Consider the following 21,033-nt stretch of genomic DNA (forward strand, 5'->3'; position numbering starts at 1 on the left):
TTCCAAACCTATTCTCGATACCCAGCATCTAGAACCGGAGCGCTCGAGGGAAAATACCGTCCGACGACCGAGTTTCTACGCCACCAGATAGTTACCTCCCCACGCAGTCACGACATCCCGCTCTGACCCTGCGCACCTACACCGAGTACCATAATTTTGGGCGGACAGGTTTCCGTGCCCATTCTTAAACGCCGTCGATACCCCTAGCTTTTCGCCTCTCTCCTTTCCGCTTCATGAGTTATTCCGCCAATACAGACACATCGCCAAGCACAATGGCGACTAATGTATGTGTATACCACACCTTCCTCATGCCTTCTTCCCGGCCCGGCGGCATCGGGACGACGACCAACGATTGCGCGGTGGCAACGAAGCCACTTCACAACGATCCATTCGCACTTGACACCGTGAGCTAACCTTGAAACCTATGGCTATAGTCACGACGCAGTCGGCTTTCCGACTACACCAACCTGCCCAACGGCAACCACACCGCGCAACCGGGCCTTGGAAACTCCATCTTCAACATGCCACCTGGGGGGCCATGGAATAACAATGCTTCTGTGGGCTTTACGAGCAGTAGGCCAGTCGTCACACCTAGAGGTCTGTCAGCGCGTGGAATTCTGCTGCGAGCTGGGAACATCGCCGCTGACGGGTTCACAGATGCGATAAATGGCTTTGCCTCTGCCGGATTAGGCTCCGCAGCTCTCACGTCCACGGCCGATCACGACGCGTGGGGTTCTGCGTACTGGAACCCGACCGATGCCACACAAGCGCGCAATCTTTCTGGCAACACGTCGCCCCGAAGCAGGTCGGATGCCTCCGTGCACGACACAAATTCACGACCTTTGTTGTTCCATGCTGCCAAAGCCATGCCCCAGAGAGGTCTGGTCGGGTTAAAGCCCCCGACGACAGCGTCCATGGATACCTCAAAAGGCCCCTTCATGTTTGATCATGGCTTCTCGAACTATGCCGATGAGGGAGACGGAGATCAGTTTGCAAACCAAACTTTCGACCACCGATTCGCCGCACTTTCGATAGCGAATCAGCGGCAGGCGCAGGAACCCACGTCCTTGAACGCAGTCGGGAGCGGTCCTTCACGCAAATCGATGTCCGGCATCCCCGAGTCTGATCTCCCCGCCCAGACGAATCCCTTCAAGGACTTCGCATACACCACCCCCACGGCACCCGCAATTCACTCACAACGACCATCCCTCGCCGGTTCCTCTCTTTCCGGTCATCCCAACATAGGTTTCGATCAAAATCTTGGGCGGCAGGTGCATATAACGGAGGCCTTCGGCATGATGGGCCTCGACAGCACCAACGGGGCGATGAACGGCTTACAAGATGAGCTGTCCTTCGGCAACGGGGGGCAAAACTTTCAGTTCAATCCGGGGTCGCAACCGTGGGACAATGGACATGGGTATCCCAATGGCTTCGCGAAGGACCCGTACTCGAACGGCACTGGCCTCGAGAAACGAGGCTCAATAGCCGGTCGGAACTCGCCGGCTGGAAGCACATACCGCAACGGCGGCAGCTTGAATAGCCCCAGGAGCTTCACAGGGACCCCGCAACCGAACCCAGATGGATGGTCGCGCCCGACATCACGGGACCCTATGTTGTCCGCGGAGCTCGCGCGGCGAGGGGTTGCGGACCAGTTCGCCCATCAATCGATAAACCCTTTCTTCTCCGGTGCCTTTTTGCCGCAGAACTATCAGCAGTTCCCGTCTCTGTACGCCTCGTACAACGACCCGAGGCACAACGCCCACATGGGATATGGCATCCCTACCCCCTACGGCCTCGCGGCTGCCGGGATCCCGACTCGTCCAGCCCGTGACCAGGATCCGGGAAAAAGCCTCCGAAGTCCTGTGCTACATGACTTCAAGCACAGCCCAAAGTCGAGACGCTGGGAGCTCAAGGTGAGAAAGCTCCCGTTGATGGGTTGGCATCGCGAGGAAGAAAAGATCGACTGACAAGCCCTAGGACATTTGGAACCACATTGTCGAGTTCAGCGGCGACCAGCAGGCTTCTCGCTTTATCCAGCAGAAGCTCGAGACAGCCAACAGTGATGAGCGCGACCAAGTATTTGCGGAGATCGAGCCGAACGCAGTTCAGCTTATGAAGGACGTGTTTGGTAACTACGTGATGCAAAAGCTCTTTGAGTATGGCGATCAGGTTCAGAAAAAGGTGCTGGCCAACGCCATGAAGGGCAAGGTTGTCGACTTGTCAATGCAGCCGTATGCCTGCAGAGTTGTTCAAAAGGTGAGGCGCTTGTATCTTGCTCCCCGTACCCGCAACTGACATGGACCAGGCCCTTGAACACGTCCTCGTTGAGCAGCAAACCGAGTTGGTAAAAGAACTGGAGTCAGATCTCATCAAAGTTGCCAAGGACCAGCACGGAAACCACGTCATCCAGCAGGCCATCGTGCTGGTCCCCCGCGAACATATCGACTTCATGATGGCCGGTCTGAAGGGCCACGTCTACGAGCTTGCTTCCCATCAGTACGGCTGCCGCGTTGTCCAGAGGGTATTGGAGCATGGAACCGAAGTGGACAAGACCGCCATGATGCTGGAGCTACACGCCAGCTCCTCGATGCTAATCACAGACGTGTACGGTAACTATGTCATCCAGCATGTCCTCGAGAAGGGGAAGCCCGAAGATCGCGCCAAGATGATCGGCGTCGTTACGCCTCAGCTCTTGACGCTCTCGAGGCACAAGAATGCGTCGAATGTTGTTGAGAAGTGCATCCTGCTTGGCACACTTGAAGAGCAGCGGGCCATCCGGGACCAACTGATGGGAGACGATGCAAACAGCCCGCTGTTCCAGTTGATGAAAGATCAATTTGGCAACTACGTCATCCGTAAGTTTCTTATTGTTATCTTTGCGTGTACCCTTGCTAACACGCGCCAGAAAAACTCGTCAAGGCACTTCAGGGCCAAGACAGGGTGGTGCTGGTCAACAAGCTGGCGTCGCACCTCCAATCCCTCAGACAATCCGGCGCGACGAGCAAGCAGATCGAGGCCATGGATCGCTTGGTTGCGGACTCGCAGGCCCCCGTGTCCGCCGCTACCAGTAACAACCCTACGCCAGTGTCGACAGCACCCACATCACCCGGTCTACACGTCGACGTTAACTCGGCCGCGCCAACCCCTGGCCTGACCATGGACCCCAACAGCCCTCTGAGCACTCCGTCGAGCAGCCCCCCGGATCTGAATGGAGACGCCGCTGAATCCATGAACGGCCATCCAGCCGGAAAGGGAGCTGCACATAGCCAATAGTTACCTTACCGGTGGCGAGGTCTTGATTTGAGCAGGTGGGGGCGCCAAAATCTCGTTGGGCTCCCAGAAGCCCGCTTCACTTCGTGTTTTCTACCTACGCTGGGTTTTCGGGTTAAATCGTTTTTAATTCCATGGACAACCGGCATGGGACGACGCCAGCAAAACATAAACGTACGAGGGTTTTGCTTTCATTGGCTTTGCTCTGCTTTGCCTTGCTTTTCCCAAAACATTATTTTTCCCTCGGGTTGGGGTTTGTGGATTTGGGGTTCATGACGATACTTTACAGGCTCTCTCTGCTCGATCTCCTTCAAAAGATGGCAGCGAGGTGGCGGCAAGGGTGCATGCAGTGGTTTTTTTTTCTTTCCCAACACATATGGCTTTTTCTTTTCATGTACGATGCGTTGGGGGATGGATGGATGGACGGGATGTGGTCGGTTTCTCGGTATATACCGGATGGCACGGTATGGCGCGGGGATGGGCCCGCATCGTATTCTAATGTAAACCAACCTGCTGACTTGCTGGGTTGTTCCATATATCGCTCTCTGTGTTTTTGTCTTTTCTCTCGGAACATTCTGGTATGGGTTGTGGGATGCGGCGAACGATGGGTAACTAGAGGACAGGCGTCGGTCGGGATGGGATGGGAAGGGAACAAGGGCGCAGGTTATTCTATCGAAGAAATACATGGTATTATTTTACGTCTGTTGTGGTTCCTTCACTCATTTGCTTGCTTGCTGGTTGTGTCACCGCCATCTACGGGAGCCACCCGCTAGTTTCGGGTGGCTCGCTGCCCAGGGTTTGGCGGTGGTGGTCAGCCATATCACGAATGTCGTGGCGAGCAATGCCAGTAGGGCTATGGCGCTTCAAGAAGGGATTGTAAGATTGTGAGAGGAAACGAGAGGTGGTTGGGAACCATATGATATTCAGCCTTTACCCATAATACCAACAGAAAAAGCCATGTCTACTTCGTAGATGGCAACATGATCGCTCCCACCCAATGCTTAGTATCAGTCTTGTGCCACCAGAAATCCATGCTCACATAACCATATTCTCTCTGAGAATACATCTTCCTTCCTCCGGAAACGACAACCATGATATGATCACGTCACTGCTGTCGGTTCTCTCAAATGAGAAGAACCATGAGATGCCAAAACGAGGATTCCGTCCTCAGATACATGCCCCCGATATCCCTTGTGGAGCAATTTATGCTCTTGGTTTCCCAACCAGTTCAGGTTCCCATGCAGTTTGGCCCTCAAACCATCATCCTCCACAAAAATACATTTAATAAAAAGTCTTCTTCTTGGTCGTCGGCTCTTCCTTCAGCGCCTTCGGGAAACAGCGCAGTACAAGCTTTGTCTCGGTCCCAGCCTTGCTATGTTGGTAGCCCTTGGCCCAGTCATAGCCCACGGCGTAGGCCAGATTCATGCCGTCGCGAGAGAAGCTGAGTGACGTGACCGGAGCGGCGACCTTGGGGAAAGAGCGCAGGCGCTGGCGCAGATTGACATCCCAGATGGAGTAGGTGCCGTCGGACCCGGCCGTGGCGAGCACGTCCTTGTGGGTCGGCGAAAAGGCCACGTCGTTGAGAGTGTAGACGTCGGTCAGGTTCCTGTTGTTGGCCGATGTCTCGCGATGACACTTGTACGACAAGGCTTTGTAGCTGGAAATTTAGTTAGCAGATGGAGTAGGGGTACTACGGCGAGAAAACACACCTCTCGTCCTTCTCATCTGCAATTTGAATAGCGGCACGCCCTTCAATACCAACGGTCGCCCAGTGGGTTCCGCCCGTGCAGACGGAGACGGCGGTGGTCCGATGCTTGAGCGGGGATTCGATAGACTTCCACAGCTGAAGTGGGTTGGCGTGGAGATTAACGAAGTGGACTTGGTTGTCGGCAGTAGCGGCAATAAGCAGAGAGCTGTTCGCGTCCATGGCGTAGACGCGCTCGGACAGCTGGAGTGCGCCAATGGGTTGTGGCTGGCGCATGTCCCAGTAACGCACCGTCTTGTCCCAGGAGCCCGAGGCGATGATAGGGGCATTGGCGGAGGGGACGTCGACGAAGCGAACGGTGCGGACGGGTGAGGTGTGTCCCTCGAGCGTCATGGTCTGGCTCGAGTTGAGGTCCATGAGATGGATCTTCTTGTCTGCCGCGGCGCCAACGGCGATGGCTCCGTCCTGCGATGGAGTTAGTTCTGGTGCCAGTGCGATGCTGTATTAGTGACTTCAAACTTGCCTATTGGAACCCGTTCGTATTTGTTCGTTCGCCAGATTTGAAACATCCTCCTCGATCGATCGGGAGCTGTGGGATTAGACTCATGTCGGACTTACCTTGCTAAAATCGCAGTCGAGGACAGGGGCGCCGACAGTGATGGCGGCGACGCCCTTGATGGTGTCGGTTGATGTCGGGTTGTTCGCATCAAAGATGTAGACTTTCCCATCCCAGCACGCGGCCGCCAAGTGGTTTGACACGGGCGACCAACGCAGCGCCGAGATGGTATCCTCTGGACCTTTTGGGAATATGACTTCCTTATCCTGCAGGCCATTAGCCGCGGAATTGGAAGTAGTCGCATTCCTGAAAGCCATCTTGATGTTTTTGATGTAATTGTTGGTGATGACCAAGTTAGGTATTGAGAAAAGACGTGCTTGATTGTTGACAAATCGGTCATGATGTGGGGTCAACTTTTAAATGGGCCGAACGGATCCAGGCAGACGCGATCCCTGTTCAGGCGCGAGGTCACATGGCCAAGTTAACGACCGAGTCGCGACGGCTGACTCACACACAAGTCGCTGAGCCAACCCGAAGCAGTCAACCGTGGAGAAAAGTCAACAGATTTGTTCACGATTCACTCGCTCGCCCAACACAAATCTGCGGAATCAACAACGCAATTCTAGACCCAGTCGTCGAGCCTGGTCAAGGAAGATGAACGATCATTCCGAAACCATCCATTTGGCCGGGTATGAGCACTAGATATATCCGCAATACGAATAACAGCATGTAATTGAGTCGAACATTGGTTTTATGGTATTCAAGCAGACAATGATGATGATCTTTCCTGTCACCCCTGAGCATTTTGCAACCTCTGGAACACCCAGCCCGGATATCCATCATCCAGCATTTTCTTTGCCACTCTTGTCCGCTCGTCCAAGTCCTCCTTTGGCAAGCCAAGCGGCCCATTCGCCAAACCTCTCGAACTCTCATAATCACCGCACCCGTCCGGATAGAAAATCCTCGCAAAGGACGCCATCGCGGCCCCCATGCGCGCCGTCATCGGATCCGTGCCACTCTGCATCATCTCTAGCCCTTTCCGATACCTCTCCTCGCTCGGCTCACTCTCCACCGTCCACTCCCCCTCTCCAGTAACCCTCTTCCAACTCTCCAACATCTCCCTCTGACTAACCAAAAAGCTCGCCACATACAACGGCTTGTTCCTCCAGCGACTCACCGTCGGCGCCTCATCCCCCTCATCCTCAGACAGTTCCTTCAGACTCAGCAGCGCCGCCACCGCACGCGCGCACTGGTCAAACGTCGTCAAGTTGACCCTCGTCTCCCCCCCATCATACAACGTCACCCTCTTCCGCACATGATCAAACCCCAGACACACCGGCCCCACCACCAAACTATACTCATACCAGAACCCACAGACCATGCTAACCCAGCCCACCGACCCCGCCCCCGCCGCCGTCGCCTCGATCTCCGCGCACCTCACCCTCACCTCCGCCCCCCCAACCCTATCATCCCGCATCAGGCCCTCGTGCGCCAGCACATCCGCGCCGTACCCGTTCGGCATGACGTAGCGCACCCCGACCTTGCCCGCCGCGCGCACCAGCGCCGTGTGTATCGCCGCCGGCGCCGGCGCCGTCACCGCCAGCGTGATGATCAGGAACTGCTGTCCGCGCAGCGCCGCCTCTAGCGTGGCCTCGTCGTCGTAGTCGACGGGGGCGGCGATCACGCCCGCGGGCAGGGGGTTGGTGCTGCTGCTGCTGCCGCTGCCCTGCCGCCGGGTTAGGGCTGTGATGGTGTGCCGGCCGGTGCGGAGGAGGGCGGTGGTGAGGTGGGAGCCGAGTTGGCCGCCTGCCTGTGTGGAGGGGGGTGGGGTGGGTTAGTGATGTGGGATGGGGTGGTGGGTTGGGGAGGTTAAGGGGAGAGGGGGGGAGGGGTTGGGTTTTGCTTACTCCGACGATGGCTACGCGCTCGACGCGGTTGGTGAATCCGGGGGGCTGGTCTCTGGCGTACTTTTGAGCCATGGTTGGGGTTGGGGTGTGTTGGTTGATGTGTAGGGATGGATAAGTATTGGTAAGGTGGTAGGTTTGAGGGAAGACGGTTCCTCGGATGCCACCGAGAGACTCAACACGTCTTGCAGAGGTCAAGAGGGCGGTATATATATAGCTGGCGGAGTGCCCGGTACGGGTCCATCATTGCTCCTACGGATTCCATGTCTTTGATCTTCAACGGACACTTGGTCACTCCGATGCGCGAAGTCCTCCCACTCTAAGTCCGTTGATCCCGCCAAGCAAGAGGCCCTTGATCAAGCTTCGTTGCATATGACAGTGCTACAGCGAAGCCAGAGGCCGGGGCAACCAATTGTTCTTGTCACAACAATGTTTTAATCAATTCCGGTAAGCCCATGACGTCTGTTGTCGGTGGGATCAACACGGCTCGAGAGGAGTGGCGGGTTGTGATTGGTGTTGGGATGGCCGGCGGCTTACACCGGATGCGTTGCTCTTTTTAGACCGCTTTAGGAAGTACGGAGTATCAGTTGGAAAGTAACAGGTTTCCGAGATACCATGTAAGTACTTGCCATATAACCATCTAGTTATAACTACCAGCTTTCCACTTCTAGCTCAGATCGACATCGCGGACTTTCCAAAAACTCTCAGATCCAAGCCCAAATCTGACATGCAGGACCCCATGCCTTCCGTAGGATGGTGGTGCCGTGTCGTGGCCTAAGTATCGGCAGGGAGCAACGCCGTCCCTTTTTCAAGACACCAAAAATATACCACCGTCCGCCCTCAAGAAACGAACACCAAACAGAAACGCCGACCGATGCAGAACGCAATGCCGCTAGTTAACCCACCCCAAAACTTCAAAGCCCAACCCCATCTCAAACCAAATATATCCCCAACCTCAACACACCTACAACACCCCCATCACAACCGCCACCCCCACCACCCCAGCCAGCACCGCCCTCCACGCGCCCTCCACACCCCTCACCCCAGCCGAATCCGAAGCATTCAGCCCCCTCAACCCCTCCGTCGCCCTGACCGGATCGCTCACCCTCGTCACCCCCGGCACGGCCTCACTCCCCGTCCCAATCTCCAGCACCCTCGTCGCCGTGGTATTAAACCTTGTCGACGCCATCGCAATCTCATGATTCTCCAGATCATACACCACATACGCCGACCTGAGGAACGTATCCCCCAGCACGTACGTCCCCTCCCCGGCAGGGGCGACGCCAAACAGGCAGGCGGTCTGGCCATCATCCAGCACCGGGCGGGCGCCCGAGGCCGTGACCAGGTCGAGGACGAGCTCGTCGAGGGCGACGGCGATGGTGGGGGACGTGAAGGTGAAGCGGAGGCGGGCGGACGGGTCGGAGCGGGCGAGCGCGCAGGGCACGTACGCGGCGTTGGTGGACGCGTTGTAGATGGCGCCGACGGCGGTGTAGAGCTCTGAGACGAGGTGGTCGGGCAGGTAGGTGAGGGAGGAGCCCGTGTCGAGGAGCACGGCGATGGCGAGCGGGTCGGTGCTGCTGCCGCCGGTGAGGGTTTGGTCGTTGAGTTGGAGGTTGGTGAGCGTGATCATGAACTCGCCGTGCACGCCGGAGGTGGATTCGATGGGGAGGGATTGGAGTGGGGGGACGTATTTCTCGGCGTCGACGCCGCCGAAGAGGATGTTGCCCGTGTTGGCGTCGAGATCGTTCAGCCAGAGGGAGTAGGCGTTGGATTGGATCACGCCGTCGGCGACTAGTTGGGCGGGCAGGTTGTTGTAAGGCGGTAGGCCGGCGCGGCCGACCTGGACTTCATTGAGCGGGTAGCCGATGCCGAGGATGCCCTGGCCGTTGGTGCTCGAGTAGCCGATGCCGAATTGGAGGCGGTCGATTGTCTGGCTACCGAAGCTGACCGTGTCCGAGACGTAGTCCCCCGTCGCACCGCTGCCGTCGACATACGAGATGTTGAAGTTGCTTGCGATGTACTCGTACGTCGACGATGAGTTCGCCTCATACGTGCCGGAGTATGCGCAGGGGCTTCCTCTTGAGCTGCAGAAACTGGAGCTGGGCGTGTTGACCCATAGATCACTGCTGCCCGTGTCGATGTGCAGCCTCACTTCCCTTGGGGGCGTGCCGACAGTGCCATTAATGAAGTATAGGGTTTCCTGACGGTGTTAGTCAGTGGGTACCGAGCCTCTGCTTTGGTTGGACTAACCTCGTTGTCCAAGCCGACCTCCAAAGTGCCTCGTTTTCTCAGCTTATCCCTGTGCGTCGGGTTCCGTGGCGCCCGGCGCTGGGTTTCTAAACCGAGCACTCTCGGCCCATCGTTTGTGTTTGGCCTTGCTAGGGCATATACTACCGTCTGAACAGGTAGAGCCGCAATGGCAAAAAGCAAAGAGGTCTTCATTTTCACAGCGCGTGGTTCGAGTTCAGTAAAACGAGCGTAAGTTGACACCACACGAATGCTTGAGGATGCCGCAACATTGGAAAGGCAACAGCTTGGGAACGGCACGGGCTTTTAGAGCTCGGTGACAGGTGGCGAACGCTCGAGGCTATGCTCAGACGTGCAATGCAGGTGAGCCAGCAGGAGCATAACTAAGCGGCGTATGTCATCATCAGCACTTTGTGACACGCTTTGACTGTTGTGTCTGGGCAAGTCCAGGAGGGCCGCCCACCGAAACCGATGTGGTGTGAGAATGGGCCAAGAGAGGGACAATGGAAGGAGGCCGGGAGCGAAAACGGCGTCGGACTTGGCTGTGGTGAACATTCCCAGGAAACGCAGTCTTAAGAGGCGACGGAAAAGGGGAAACACTAAAAGGCTTGTTAGTTCCAGGTAGTGGCACGAGTGGATATGAGAGAGGTGAGTGGACTCGATGTGGATTGGGGCCGAGCTTGGCTCGACAACGGAACCGGAATGTGCACAGGATCGACGGACAGGGGAAGGCCGAGTATCAAGGCGCTCAGCTCGGCCAAAACCTCGAGACACAAGTCAACTATTCGTACCCAACCAGGACTCTCACTAACTGGAGTTCCCCAGACAAAGCAGTATTTTTGTAGGTATGTACTTCGTGCTGACGTCGTATCTTCTTGGCGGTCTCGGACTTAACCTGGGCTTTCCCTGGAGCCGAGAAGGCCGGATTGAGTGAGTCCCAAAGGCTTTCAGAAATTCCGAGAGCGAACCATCAGGGGACGTGCGATGGAGATGACGCGCGGCCCACATGCGACATTATGGTGTAACGCGGAGAGCATGGAAGTATTTGTCGTGCCATCTCGGTCCACTGCCTGAGAGTTGGCCATTTGTCTCCCTCAACAACGGCATGTTCGGATTGTTGGGGTTGTTGAAAAAATCGGTACAACAACAACGTCAACCGTTGGATTTCATTACGGAAAGAGTGAAGGGGTCTTTGGTGGTTCAGATGGCGACGTTCACGGGTGAAACGCAACCCTGGCACGTGCACGAAGGCTAATCTGAGACCGGCGATCAGGCAGTCTTGGCAGGGTCTCCCCGTCATCCTCTGATTGGCTGTCCATTCGCTGCTTGCGTGTCTCGGCCTCGCAGCGAGCGGGCAACCGGGGAACCGGGAAGGAGCATAACTCATGATCATTCGGCAGTCAAACGGAAAACACCAAGAACTCGGTTGGCTCTTGCCTGGAGTTACTTAGTGTAGTAAAGCTATCATTCAAGCAACAAGCAACTGTTGTTGTTCGAGCCCTAGACCTGGCTGTAACACTGGCGACGGCCATATGTAAATATCGATGCATTTTCATGGCCCACTTTCACACCTCCGACAACCTCCCTCCCTCGAGAGGCTGAACAGGGAAAGACCGGCTCCGGATTTGGGCCATTGCGTGGCCAGCCCACTCGCTTCGTCCCGGATGATGGGCACTATCGCCGAGACCAATCCTGAAGAAACAGCTCAGACGGAGGGGTTGCACAAACCCCACGACAGCACTGTGGTAAGGTATGCCCGGTAGCGGCTCTCTCCCTTTATACATACCAACAACCGAGCTCCCTGGCTTCTTGGGCAGTTGGACACGAGGTGCATTCGTTCTAAGCCACGAATGATGCGTCCCGCTTGACATAAGCGGTCGTTGCTTTGATCCTCTGTAGTACCATCCTGTGACCTGGTCCGAATTATCCTTCGTGCCTTGGTTATGGAAACGAGTGGAAACGAGCCAGCCGACAGGCCTGTCCTCAAGACAAGAAGTCGTCCGAAGTAAGTGCGGCTGAATTCACGGCCGGTGCAAGGTAGGGAGACCTGTTGATTGGCGAAGGAGTCCAGTACTTCGACGTCCATCCTCTCTGCCAGCCTCGCGACACGTCAGCTTCCCTTCACTTACCCCAATCTAGCCACCCCTCTCGAGGTGCCGGACATGGCCCAACGGTAGGTACTTTGTAGCCCTTCGAGCTTGCTTCTGCCGTCTCTGCTTCTCCATTTCCCCAAGTCTCTCCTTTCTCTCCTGGACGCAACACGTGTAGTGTCTATTCATACAACTTTGTTTCACAGCCGTGGCACTATTAAACTGTGAGCCGTGAACCGTGACGACATCGGGGTAACACAACATTCAACATCGACGGACACAGCAGCAATAAACAATTCCCACAATGGACGTTGTCAACCTCGATCGATGGTATTGTTCCTATTAGCTCCCACCCAACCCGAGTAGTCACCCACTAACACCCGCCAGCCCACCCTATGCCGTCCGTCTCTCTCCAGGGGCTCTAACCCCAATCCCCGAACACCCCTCCTCTACTAGATAATAATAACCGCCCTCTGCCACAGTCCTTCTTCGGAGCCCTGGGCTGCGCCTGCTCCATCATCTTCACCGTCTTCGGCGCAAGCTATGGCACCGCCAAGTCAGCCGGCGCCATCTTTTCCTCGGGCGTGATCCGGCCGGACAGGCTCATGCAGAACACGTACAGCCCCTTTCCTCTGTCTCTATTCTGCCTCCAACAACCAAACAGTAGCAGCATACACGCACCCGCCCCCGATTTCCCCCCCCACCAAACCCCCCACAACACCCCCATGCATAACCTCCCCCCAACTAACACCCACCCACCCCAAACAGGCTATGCGCCATCATGGCCCAGATCATATCCATCTACGGCCTGGTCGCAGCCGTGATCATCTCCAACAACCTCGTCGAAAAGATGGCGCTGCACACAGCCTTCTTGCAGCTCGGCGCGGGCCTGGCGGTGGGCCTGTGCGGGTTGGCGGCCGGGTTCGCCATCGGTATTATTGGCGATGCGGGCGGTTAGTTTTTGCTTTCTTTCTTCTTCTTTTGTTCTTCTCGTTCCTTTTTTTTTTTATACACACCCTCCTTCCCTCTCTCTCTCTCTCGTGTGGTATTGCCCGTATCATGGTGGGATATTGAGAAAAAAGGGGCTGACATTCGAGGCTGTCCTCTGTCACAGTCCGCGCCAGCACGCAGCAGCCGCGACTGTACGTCGGCATGGTGCTCATCCTCATTTTCGCCGAGGTTCTGGGCTTGTACGGTGTGATTGTGTCGATCCTGATGCTGACCAAGTCGACGCTGGGCGTGACCGAGTGCCCCTATTAACTTAGACAGTTGAGGGTAGGTGGTCAAGGGGGGGGTAGGGGGCTGGGAGATGGTAGTGTTGTTGTGGTAGGATGGCGAGACAGATAGTCACATGGTATGTATGTACAGAGAAGTGGTTGGTTGGGTGGAGCATGTAGTTTGGCATCATGTGCGTATTGGGTATCAGCTCTCTTTCTGTCTCTCTCGTCGTTTCATATTCCTTACGTATTATGCAAACCTGTACTCGTGCTCACAGCCACATTGGGTCTTAAAGTGCCCACTCCTCTGTGTCTTCCCATTCCTTGATAAACGGCTCGTTAATCCTCCGGATCGCATAGTCGCTGCACAATATACTATTCCCATGTTAGCATCACTCTCAACCTTCCACGCCAACCGAAAAAAAGCTTACCACGCCGAAGCAACCAACGCATCCAGCTCGGCAATCATAGCCTCCCTCTTCTCCCCCCCGACCATCCCTTTGCTGATCTGCACCTGGCACTCCCTGATGCGCCGCGCCTTGGCGGCGCCGCTCTGCTCCAGCACCCGGCGGCCCAGACAGTCCGAGTGGAAGGCGTGCTGGCAGGGAAACACGAAGAACTGCCTGCTCAGCAGCGGCAGGCCGCAGGCGTAGCACTTCTCGCCGGGCTCGACGATGGCGTAGCGCCTGTCGAGCGCGGCGATGTCGACCTTGATGTTGGCCGCCGTCTGGCTCGACTCGTCCATCTCGCGCCGCAGCGCGTCGATGTTGCGGCTGTAGTCCTCGAGCGCCGCGCATATCTCCTCCTTGAAGTCGTCGATGACGACAAAGTCCGGGAAGAAGGGGATGAGGTCCTCGATCTTGAGCAGGTCGCAGCGCTTGAGGAACTCGATGGCCGTCTTGATGCCGCCGGATTGTTGGGAGATGACCTTCTTGGCGACCGCGAGCCAGAGCTTCTTCCGTAGGGGCGGGTTGGACATGGGCCGGTCCGCGATGATAGATGCTAGCTCAACTTCGTCGTGTGAGAGAGCCAGATCGACGGCCTGCACGTACTGGCCCATGCTGGTATAGATGCGGGCACACGAGAGGACGCGACGGTGCTGGATGCAGAGGCGGAGTGCAAAGTCAGGGTCGAATCTTGGTTCATCACCTTGGGATTCGAGGTATGAGAGGAGGGCGGATTCGTCCTTTGAGGGGTGGGAGGCGTAGATGGAGACGAGGGTGTTGTGTACCGCAGAGTCGGCCGAGCCGAGCTGGTTGACCACATATTGTAGATACCGGATGGCCTGGTTTTGGGTCAGTGGCCCCTTGTAATTGCGGTCGTATTCGAGCATCGCGGGGATGAGGCTCCGCGAGTTGAGGTTGCTCTGCCGCATCAAGATCTCGACTAGCTCGGTGGCGGCGTGTGTCATAAGCACGCTGCTATACCGGTAGAAAACCTCGGCATCGGTTTGCTTCTTCAAAACCCTCAGCGCTTCTGGCCACCGCTCCCGCTGGACCCAGTACGAGAGGACGTAGTTGTAGTCGTTTACAGCGTTGGCATAGTAGAGAAGCTCTTCTTCCCGACCATGACTGCTGATCACATCGTAGACCGTCTTCTGGTCGAGGTCGGATTTGTGTTTGTTCACAAAATCATGGAACTCGGCTCGGACCGAGTCGAGTTGTTCCCTCGTCTGAGTCGGATTCAGTGTGTCGGACAGCTCCGCCCCCGTGACGATGGTGTCGTCGAGGGAGTTGAGCTTGGCCATAAACACTTCAACCAACCACGCTGCGATCATGACCCTCTGCATGACCGAAGACTTCTTGTATGCGCTCAGCTTGGTCAAGAGATACTTGCGAAGCGCGTCCGGTTGCTCGTTATCAATAAACGTGAGCGCCACCTCCTCGAACGGCTTGCTGCTCTTGCCGTACACGCCCGCAGCCTCGCCGTGTTGCCCCTTGCTCACGAGGTAGTCTCCCGAAGCGATGGCGACGGCATCCTTCTGCGCCGGCGTGTGCGCATACTGGAGCGCAGCATCGAACTGTTGCTTCTGGAGCATAATCTTCCAAATATCCCTGTCCTCGTCGCGAGGAACAATCTCGAATATTTCCTGCGGTGTGAACAGCCAGAAGGTATTCTTTTGGATATCCACACACAGGCCAACTGCCTTTTGCCCCGGGTCCAAGATGGTTTGGTCGTAGACAACCGACCCCGTCAGCCTGTTCGCCACGACGACGCGCGTCCCGACTAGGCAGACAACATGCCATTGTGTAAGCGCAATCGCGTCAATATACTCAGTTGACACCTGCCGCCTCCCCGCCGCCTCGGGATTCGCTAACTGGGCCCTCGGGAGCAGCTCCGCCTCGGCAAACACCTTGTTCCCCAACTCCGCACCGGCCCCATCCACGAGCAACTTCCCATGATAGACGCCATGCGACGACAGCCACGCGAACGCCCTCTCGGCAACCTCCTCATCCCCTCTAAACCGCGGCACCTCCTCCACATCGGGCGAGACAGCCAGCATGGACGCGGCGGCGGTCGACGCCCTGCTCAGCTCATGAACAACGGGCTGCTCACTCTCGAACAACCTCGTATAGATGGACGCACTCCCATCATTCCCCTTCCCCACCTTACCCGCCAGATGAAACAGCCTGCTCTGCGTCGCAATCACCACACGCCTAACCTCCTGCGCCTTAGCCGCCGCACCCCCACCCCCAACACCGGGCGCGGCCGGCACGGGCGACGGCAGCACATCCACCCACAGGCCCGTAACGGGCCCGTCGGGCAGGCGATGCAGCAGCTTGACGTACTTGTCCTCCTTGCGGTAGAACTCGGTGGAGGTCTCGACCGAGGCCTCGTAGACGTTGCCGTCGGCGGCGCCCAGCAGGATCTCGCGGGTGGACGAGGTCGGCAGGGCGGGGCTCCACGCGACCGACTCGATGGCCACGCCGCGCAGGCGCGCCAGGGGGCGCGGCTGCCGCGACTGCGAGTGCAGGTAGTAGTTCTCGCCGAGCGCCGTGCAGATGAGTAAGTGGGAGGCGGTGGGGTCGAGGAACATGCGTCGGATTACGCCGGTTTCGGTCGGTTTCTTGGGGAGGTCGATGTCTGTTGGTAGTGGGGGGGAGGTAGGTGGTTTGTTAGTGGGAGGTGCTATGGTTGATGGGAGGAGGGAGGGTAGGAGGGGTGGGGGAGGTGAGGTATGTACGTACCGTCGATATCCTCGGGTTTGTTGAGGTCGATGCGGAGGATGCGGCCGTTGGAGAGGGCGATAACCAGGACATTGTTGGCGGCCTGGCCCGCGACAAAGTCGGCGGCGATGGAGAATTGGAGCTGTACGGGCAAGACGTCGAAGATGGGCAATGCTGCGTCGGCGAGGTCGGGCACGGCGTCGGCTGCCGCGAAGCCGCTGGACGGATCGAGCGCCATCGTGGAGTTTTGTGTTTAGGTGTTTCGCATGGTGGGGGTTCGGGTGGCTTGGGGAGGGTGGTGCAGTCCGGAACTGGTCGCTGCCTGAATCCGTTCGCAGTGGAAGAGAAGCTGGAAGCTGGAAGCTGGAAGCTCGGTTGGTGTTGTGCAACTCGAGTTGGAGGAGGATGGATCCATGCAGGGCAGCACCAAGCTCAGGCGTCAGTGCGTCATTCCCACCCCAGCTGGAGGTTCCCCACAGCGGTGCCTGCCGCTGTTGGGAGCTTGACAGAACCCCAAGTTGCCAAGTTGGGCGTCGAGGTGTAAAAGAAAAGTGGTCTCTATATGATTTCCTCTCGAACCGAACTACTTTCTGTTGACATATCGAAATACAACGTTGTCCGTCCACAACCAGAAACCCTCGCCAGGAATTTCTTTAACTAGGTATACCCAGTCTCCCGGTTCCGGCTGCGATCCGTCTGCAAATGTGACATTACCGCTCCATGGTATGGATAGGTATATAGCAACTGTCAACTCCTCGGTCCTCTCGTCGCTGAATTCTAGATCCGTTGTTGCATCGATCTATTTTCGGTAAGTAACCAGCAAATATTGGAGTATCGTTCTTACCTTTTCGGCAACCTCCCTTAAGATGTCGCCCTCTTTCTTGTTCTTCGCATCGATAACCATCTTCAAGGTCGTTCCCGGATCTGTTGGTATACGTGTTATGGGTGCGATGTTTTGTGCCCAACCGAGATGTGCCATGGCCTGTTCATCTGGCGGGGCAATGATATATATATATATATATATGCGGGCCATTGATGCGGGGGTGATTTTGTGTCACACTCCAAGAATTCGCACCTCTCTTTTGACCGCATTTTCAAACCATCATCACACAGTGAGTGCGTCGGCCCTGCTTGATGTCTTTTCGTCGGAGCAGATATGGCAACGGACTTTCTGCTTCTCAGCATTGTGGATTGTGTGCTCGTGTCTGGTAAGATCGTACGGCCTTGAGAAAACCGTGTTGCATGGCTTCCCGGTGCTCGGGTTGATGCGGTCGCATTTGTGCGGCTCTCCCGTGGTCAAGTACGATTCCATGAGAAAGCGTGTAATAACTGCCGACTATCATTACCCTGGTTTTCAGTTACCCAGTCATGCAACCCTGAGGTAAGTTATGTATGTACGTACACAGAAAGGCCAATTGGGTATCTACAGGGGAATGTAAAAAATAACAAAAAAGAAAACAGAAGAAAAAAAGAATTGGAACGGGGAGCTGCCTTGCTCTCCCTTTTGCTTCCCCTTTTGCGTCGAAAATTCATACTCCCACGGATCCAAACCCTCCGCGGGCAGTTGTAAGTCATGTCCCCTCACCTCAGTCACTCCCTCACTCCCCTCACTCCCTTCCTTTCAAGCCCTCCCCTCGGACCGTATCGTCCTCCCCCCAATCGTGCTATCATCCCCGCTATGATCTTTCATATCCCCATTTTCATTCCCCAAGGGCTTCCTCGCGGTGACCACGCGGAGCTTGATAACGAAGGCGTCCACTCTCGCCGGGTCCTCGGCCACCAGCTTGGTCTCGCGGGCGACCTTCTCGCACAGCTCGCGCACCTCGCCGGCGTCCCAGCCGAGGTACTTGGTCAGCAGGCGCAGGCTGGTGGCCTCGATGCCCGTGACGAGGGAGAAGAGCCAGAACTTGCCGTAGCTGCTGCTCTCGCGCGACCCGATGCCCAGGTCGTACACCGACTCCTGGATGTCGACGAAGCCCGCCTCGAGCAGCCGGTCTCGGTTGAGGTGCCGCGAGTCGCGGGGCTTGCCGGCCAGCTCGGCGGCGTCGAGGACCGCCTGGGTGAAGATCTGCGGCGCGGAGCCTTCCGGGTAGAATGTGAGGTAGTTCTCGTCGGCGAAGAAGTCTTCCCAGTCGATCACTTCGATCCAACCGCCCGGCTTTATGCATGCGAAGGCTTGGTTGTAGATGAAGGGCCAGTCGGAGAAGGCGCCTTGCAGATTGCGGAGATGCACCAGATCAACTGCGTTTGCCGGGCGGATCCATTCCTCTTCCGCATTCTCAATGTGGAATTCGATGTTGAACGGAACCTGATGTGTGGGTTGGATGGGCGCAATGTCGGTGCCAAAGACCTCGCATTGCGGGTACTTCTCGGCCATGCCGATGGCCCACTCGCCTATCCCCGTCCCGATATCGAGAATGTAGCGCGGGTTCTCCAATGGCACCGTCGTCAGCTCGAGGTCGAAGAGCTTGAGGAAGACCTGGTGGATGACATATTGGCGCGTCTGCTCCGTCTGGTCGATGGGCAAGAAGTAGTCGCCGCAATATTGCCGCCCATTTTCCACGACGAAGTCGAAGTCCTCGGCGTACAATGTTCGTGCAGAATCGCTGGTCTCCAGTTAGTACTGTGTGTTTTCTGTGTCTCAGCCCGGCTGCATGGGACAGGGGACGCACATGGTAGCCGAGTCTTGGCCGTTCTCATATGGGTGCTCAACCTGGTAGGCAGGCCCGACGCCGGGATACATGCTCATAGCGTAGACAGACTGAGCAGTTTCTTGTTCCTCGTCCGCGTCCGCTTCGTCGTCACCGTATTCCTCCTCTCCGTCCTCGTCCTCGTCCACTTCTAACCCCGTTGACCCGGTGCCCTGTTCCAACAAGGCGCGAACTTCGGGAGATAAATAGCTATTATTGTCAATTTCGATTGGGTCGTCGTGAATTACCCCGGAGCTGGGAGATGCCGAGTCTGTGTGTGGCTGTTGGGTGAATGGATGGTGTCCCGATTCCGCGTCCTGAGTTCCGCTATATCCCCCCGCTTGCGCCGGATTCATAGCGTTTTATTGCAATAAACACCCTGTGGCTCTGAGTTTGACCGTTCGATGCCGCCGCTTCTCCATTAGGTTGATCCGTCGGTTGTTCCAGTGGGCGACGGAGCGCATCCGAGCGGCCGGAAGGCATGCGATGGGCTGTGTTGGAGGTGAGAGGGTCTGGCCGCGGACCAGAGAGCGCGCTGTGGTGGGGCTAAGGGTGGATGTTCGTGCCGGTAATGGTGAGATTCGAATTGAGTCGGGGGGTCAGCCGGGTCAGCCGTTCTTGAAAGGATCTCAAGGCGGGCTTGTGGTCAAGAGGGAGATCAGCGCAAGCAAGGGCCGTTCCGTGAATCGCTGCCGTCCCGGACACTGGCTGGGTCTCGACGTCTGGCTCCGTCACTTCCCCATTGTCCGTTGGATGGAGCAGGAGGCAAGTCGGGAAAGGAAAGAGGGGAATGCAGTCAAATTGACGGCGTGCGCGGGCGGAGACTGGCGGGCGACGGGAAGGTCTGGCTCGGCGCGCAATTAATAGGGCGTGCGGCCCTCGAGACTAACGGGATGCAGCGAGCCCGTGCCAGGCCGGCGCCGGCGCGGTACCACTGGAGTCCTTGCTAAGTCCGCTATTGAGCCCCACATGCCAGGTACCAGACAGCCTGCGGAGACGCTAGCTGGGTTCTCCTGGCCAGGCCGTAAGTTCCATTGAACAAACGAACAAACGACGAGGGGGGAGAGAGAAGAATGTGGATGCGCCGTCGTGCTCTTGCCTCAGTCCCGACTTGCCAGCGCATCAGACGGGTCGGGTCGCCTTGTCGCTGTTACTAAGACATCAAATCGATGTGCCGTGCATCTCCAATTTTTGATCCCAGAGCTTTTGAAAATTGGCGCCGATAGGTCGGTTTGGGATGCACGGGGGCGGTTTTCTCAAGCTCCGCGGCCTTGTCGGCGGAGACGGGATGCAGGGATGCGGAGCCGAGCTCCTTCTCGCACAGACCAGCAGACCACCCACACTCCCACACAAAACCACTCGAGTCGAGAGAATGGAAATGCAAGTGAAAGGAGACCTCCCGTCCGTGGACAAGTGCCACCCCGAAAGCCGCCGGCGTTCGGTGAAAACGGCAGCACTTTTTGAGTCATATGTTCCTTTGTCCTCTCGAGGCGCCTTGCTGGCCGACCCGGCCGAAAAGAAAATGCGCCTCGAGTTGAGTTGTCCCGTCGTACATGGTGTCGGGAAAGCGGGGCACACAGTATTCTCAACGGCGCACGCGCTACCTCCATTTCTTGCCCGCGCAGGGCCCAGGATCAGATTCCATCACAAGCCGAGCCCCAAGCTATCGTCAGAATCCGGCTTCGCTCATTGAGAGCGACACGAGCGAGCACAGTAACCCCGCCGCCAAAAGAACAGAAAAAAGCACATTTTCCCCTCTCACGGTATCGTCCCAGCAGATCCGACCCGACAGCGCGGACACGCATGCCGTGCCATTCACTGCGCCGTCCGAACCGGTCCAAGATCAGCGAGGTCGAGCGGGCCCCGCCCTGCGCCGTTTGGCATTCGCTGGAGCGCGCGTGCGTGCGTGCTTTAGCGGCTTGTCCCGAACCACTCGTTCGCAGTGGAGTCGGTGCCGTGCGTGCGGGTGCCGAGAACACCGGGGACGGGGCACCGGAGCTGCATGGGGCTTGTTCCGGTATCCAACTGGACGCTGCCACGACAAACACAATCATCAGACATTTTTTCCCCTTCCCACGGCGCTGGGAATTTAGGGCCCAGATCGAAGCCGGTTATGTTCCCCCAATCGCCGGGATTTTTTGTCCATGCGGTGAGGTGGGGCCGCAGCAGACTCCGGTATCCAAGCGG

The 21,033-nt window shown here is 57.0% G+C and overlaps 8 protein-coding genes across 8 annotated transcripts; 3 read left to right on the forward strand and 5 right to left on the reverse strand.

Moving 5' to 3' along the window:
* The first annotated feature begins 131 nt into the window (after nt 1–131).
* On the forward strand, nt 132–3,367 carry B0H64DRAFT_149372 (armadillo-type protein). Its single transcript, XM_062798409.1, has 5 exons — nt 132–284; nt 435–1,913; nt 1,978–2,256; nt 2,306–2,855; nt 2,906–3,367. Exons 1-5 carry the CDS (start codon nt 234–236, stop codon nt 3,271–3,273), a joined length of 2,727 nt encoding a protein of 908 aa, XP_062659098.1. The 5' UTR covers nt 132–233; the 3' UTR covers nt 3,274–3,367.
* Nucleotides 3,368–4,129: 762 nt separating this feature from the next.
* Nucleotides 4,130–5,848, reverse strand: B0H64DRAFT_359308 (WD40-repeat-containing domain protein; the record flags this gene model as incomplete). The annotated part of the gene is made up of 3 exons (XM_062801676.1): nt 4,130–4,927; nt 4,980–5,440; nt 5,594–5,848. 3 exons carry the CDS (start codon nt 5,846–5,848, stop codon nt 4,552–4,554), a joined length of 1,092 nt encoding a protein of 363 aa, XP_062659099.1. The 3' UTR covers nt 4,130–4,551.
* Nucleotides 5,849–6,000: 152 nt separating this feature from the next.
* On the reverse strand, nt 6,001–7,730 carry B0H64DRAFT_459939 (uncharacterized protein). Its single transcript, XM_062807457.1, has 2 exons — nt 7,439–7,730; nt 6,001–7,341 (listed from the first exon to the last, which is right to left on the reverse strand). The coding sequence occupies exons 1-2, from the start codon at nt 7,508–7,510 to the stop codon at nt 6,322–6,324; spliced, it is 1,092 nt and encodes a 363-aa protein (XP_062659100.1). The 5' UTR covers nt 7,511–7,730; the 3' UTR covers nt 6,001–6,321.
* Nucleotides 7,731–8,399: 669 nt separating this feature from the next.
* B0H64DRAFT_459945 (aspartic peptidase domain-containing protein) lies at nt 8,400–10,152 on the reverse strand (the record flags this gene model as incomplete). Its single annotated transcript, XM_062807458.1, has 2 exons — nt 9,686–10,152; nt 8,400–9,635 (listed from the first exon to the last, which is right to left on the reverse strand). The coding sequence occupies exons 1-2, from the start codon at nt 9,875–9,877 to the stop codon at nt 8,400–8,402; spliced, it is 1,428 nt and encodes a 475-aa protein (XP_062659101.1). The 5' UTR covers nt 9,878–10,152.
* Nucleotides 10,153–11,635: 1,483 nt separating this feature from the next.
* Nucleotides 11,636–13,079, forward strand: B0H64DRAFT_395704 (V-ATPase proteolipid subunit C-like domain-containing protein). Its single transcript, XM_062803786.1, has 5 exons — nt 11,636–12,102; nt 12,160–12,172; nt 12,255–12,388; nt 12,541–12,725; nt 12,887–13,079. Exons 1-5 carry the CDS (start codon nt 12,077–12,079, stop codon nt 13,030–13,032), a joined length of 504 nt encoding a protein of 167 aa, XP_062659102.1. The 5' UTR covers nt 11,636–12,076; the 3' UTR covers nt 13,033–13,079.
* B0H64DRAFT_395706 (Pep3/Vps18/deep orange family-domain-containing protein) lies at nt 13,071–16,546 on the reverse strand. The gene is made up of 3 exons (XM_062803787.1): nt 16,178–16,546; nt 13,421–16,073; nt 13,071–13,364 (listed from the first exon to the last, which is right to left on the reverse strand). Exons 1-3 carry the CDS (start codon nt 16,392–16,394, stop codon nt 13,280–13,282), a joined length of 2,955 nt encoding a protein of 984 aa, XP_062659103.1. The 5' UTR covers nt 16,395–16,546; the 3' UTR covers nt 13,071–13,279.
* A 342-nt stretch (nt 16,547–16,888) lies between these two features.
* Nucleotides 16,889–17,635, forward strand: B0H64DRAFT_149482 (uncharacterized protein). The gene has a single exon (XM_062798411.1). It carries the CDS (start codon nt 17,023–17,025, stop codon nt 17,539–17,541), a length of 519 nt encoding a protein of 172 aa, XP_062659104.1. The 5' UTR covers nt 16,889–17,022; the 3' UTR covers nt 17,542–17,635.
* B0H64DRAFT_149498 (S-adenosyl-L-methionine-dependent methyltransferase) lies at nt 17,457–19,501 on the reverse strand. Its single transcript, XM_062798412.1, has 2 exons — nt 18,829–19,501; nt 17,457–18,762 (listed from the first exon to the last, which is right to left on the reverse strand). Exons 1-2 carry the CDS (start codon nt 19,200–19,202, stop codon nt 17,778–17,780), a joined length of 1,359 nt encoding a protein of 452 aa, XP_062659105.1. The 5' UTR covers nt 19,203–19,501; the 3' UTR covers nt 17,457–17,777.
* Between the last annotated feature and the right edge of the window lie 1,532 nt (nt 19,502–21,033).

This window comes from Chaetomium fimeti (assembly GCF_033439085.1).
Source record: "Chaetomium fimeti strain CBS 168.71 chromosome Unknown B0H64scaffold_4, whole genome shotgun sequence".
In the NCBI taxonomy this organism is placed as follows: Eukaryota; Fungi; Ascomycota; class Sordariomycetes; order Sordariales; family Chaetomiaceae; genus Chaetomium; species Chaetomium fimeti.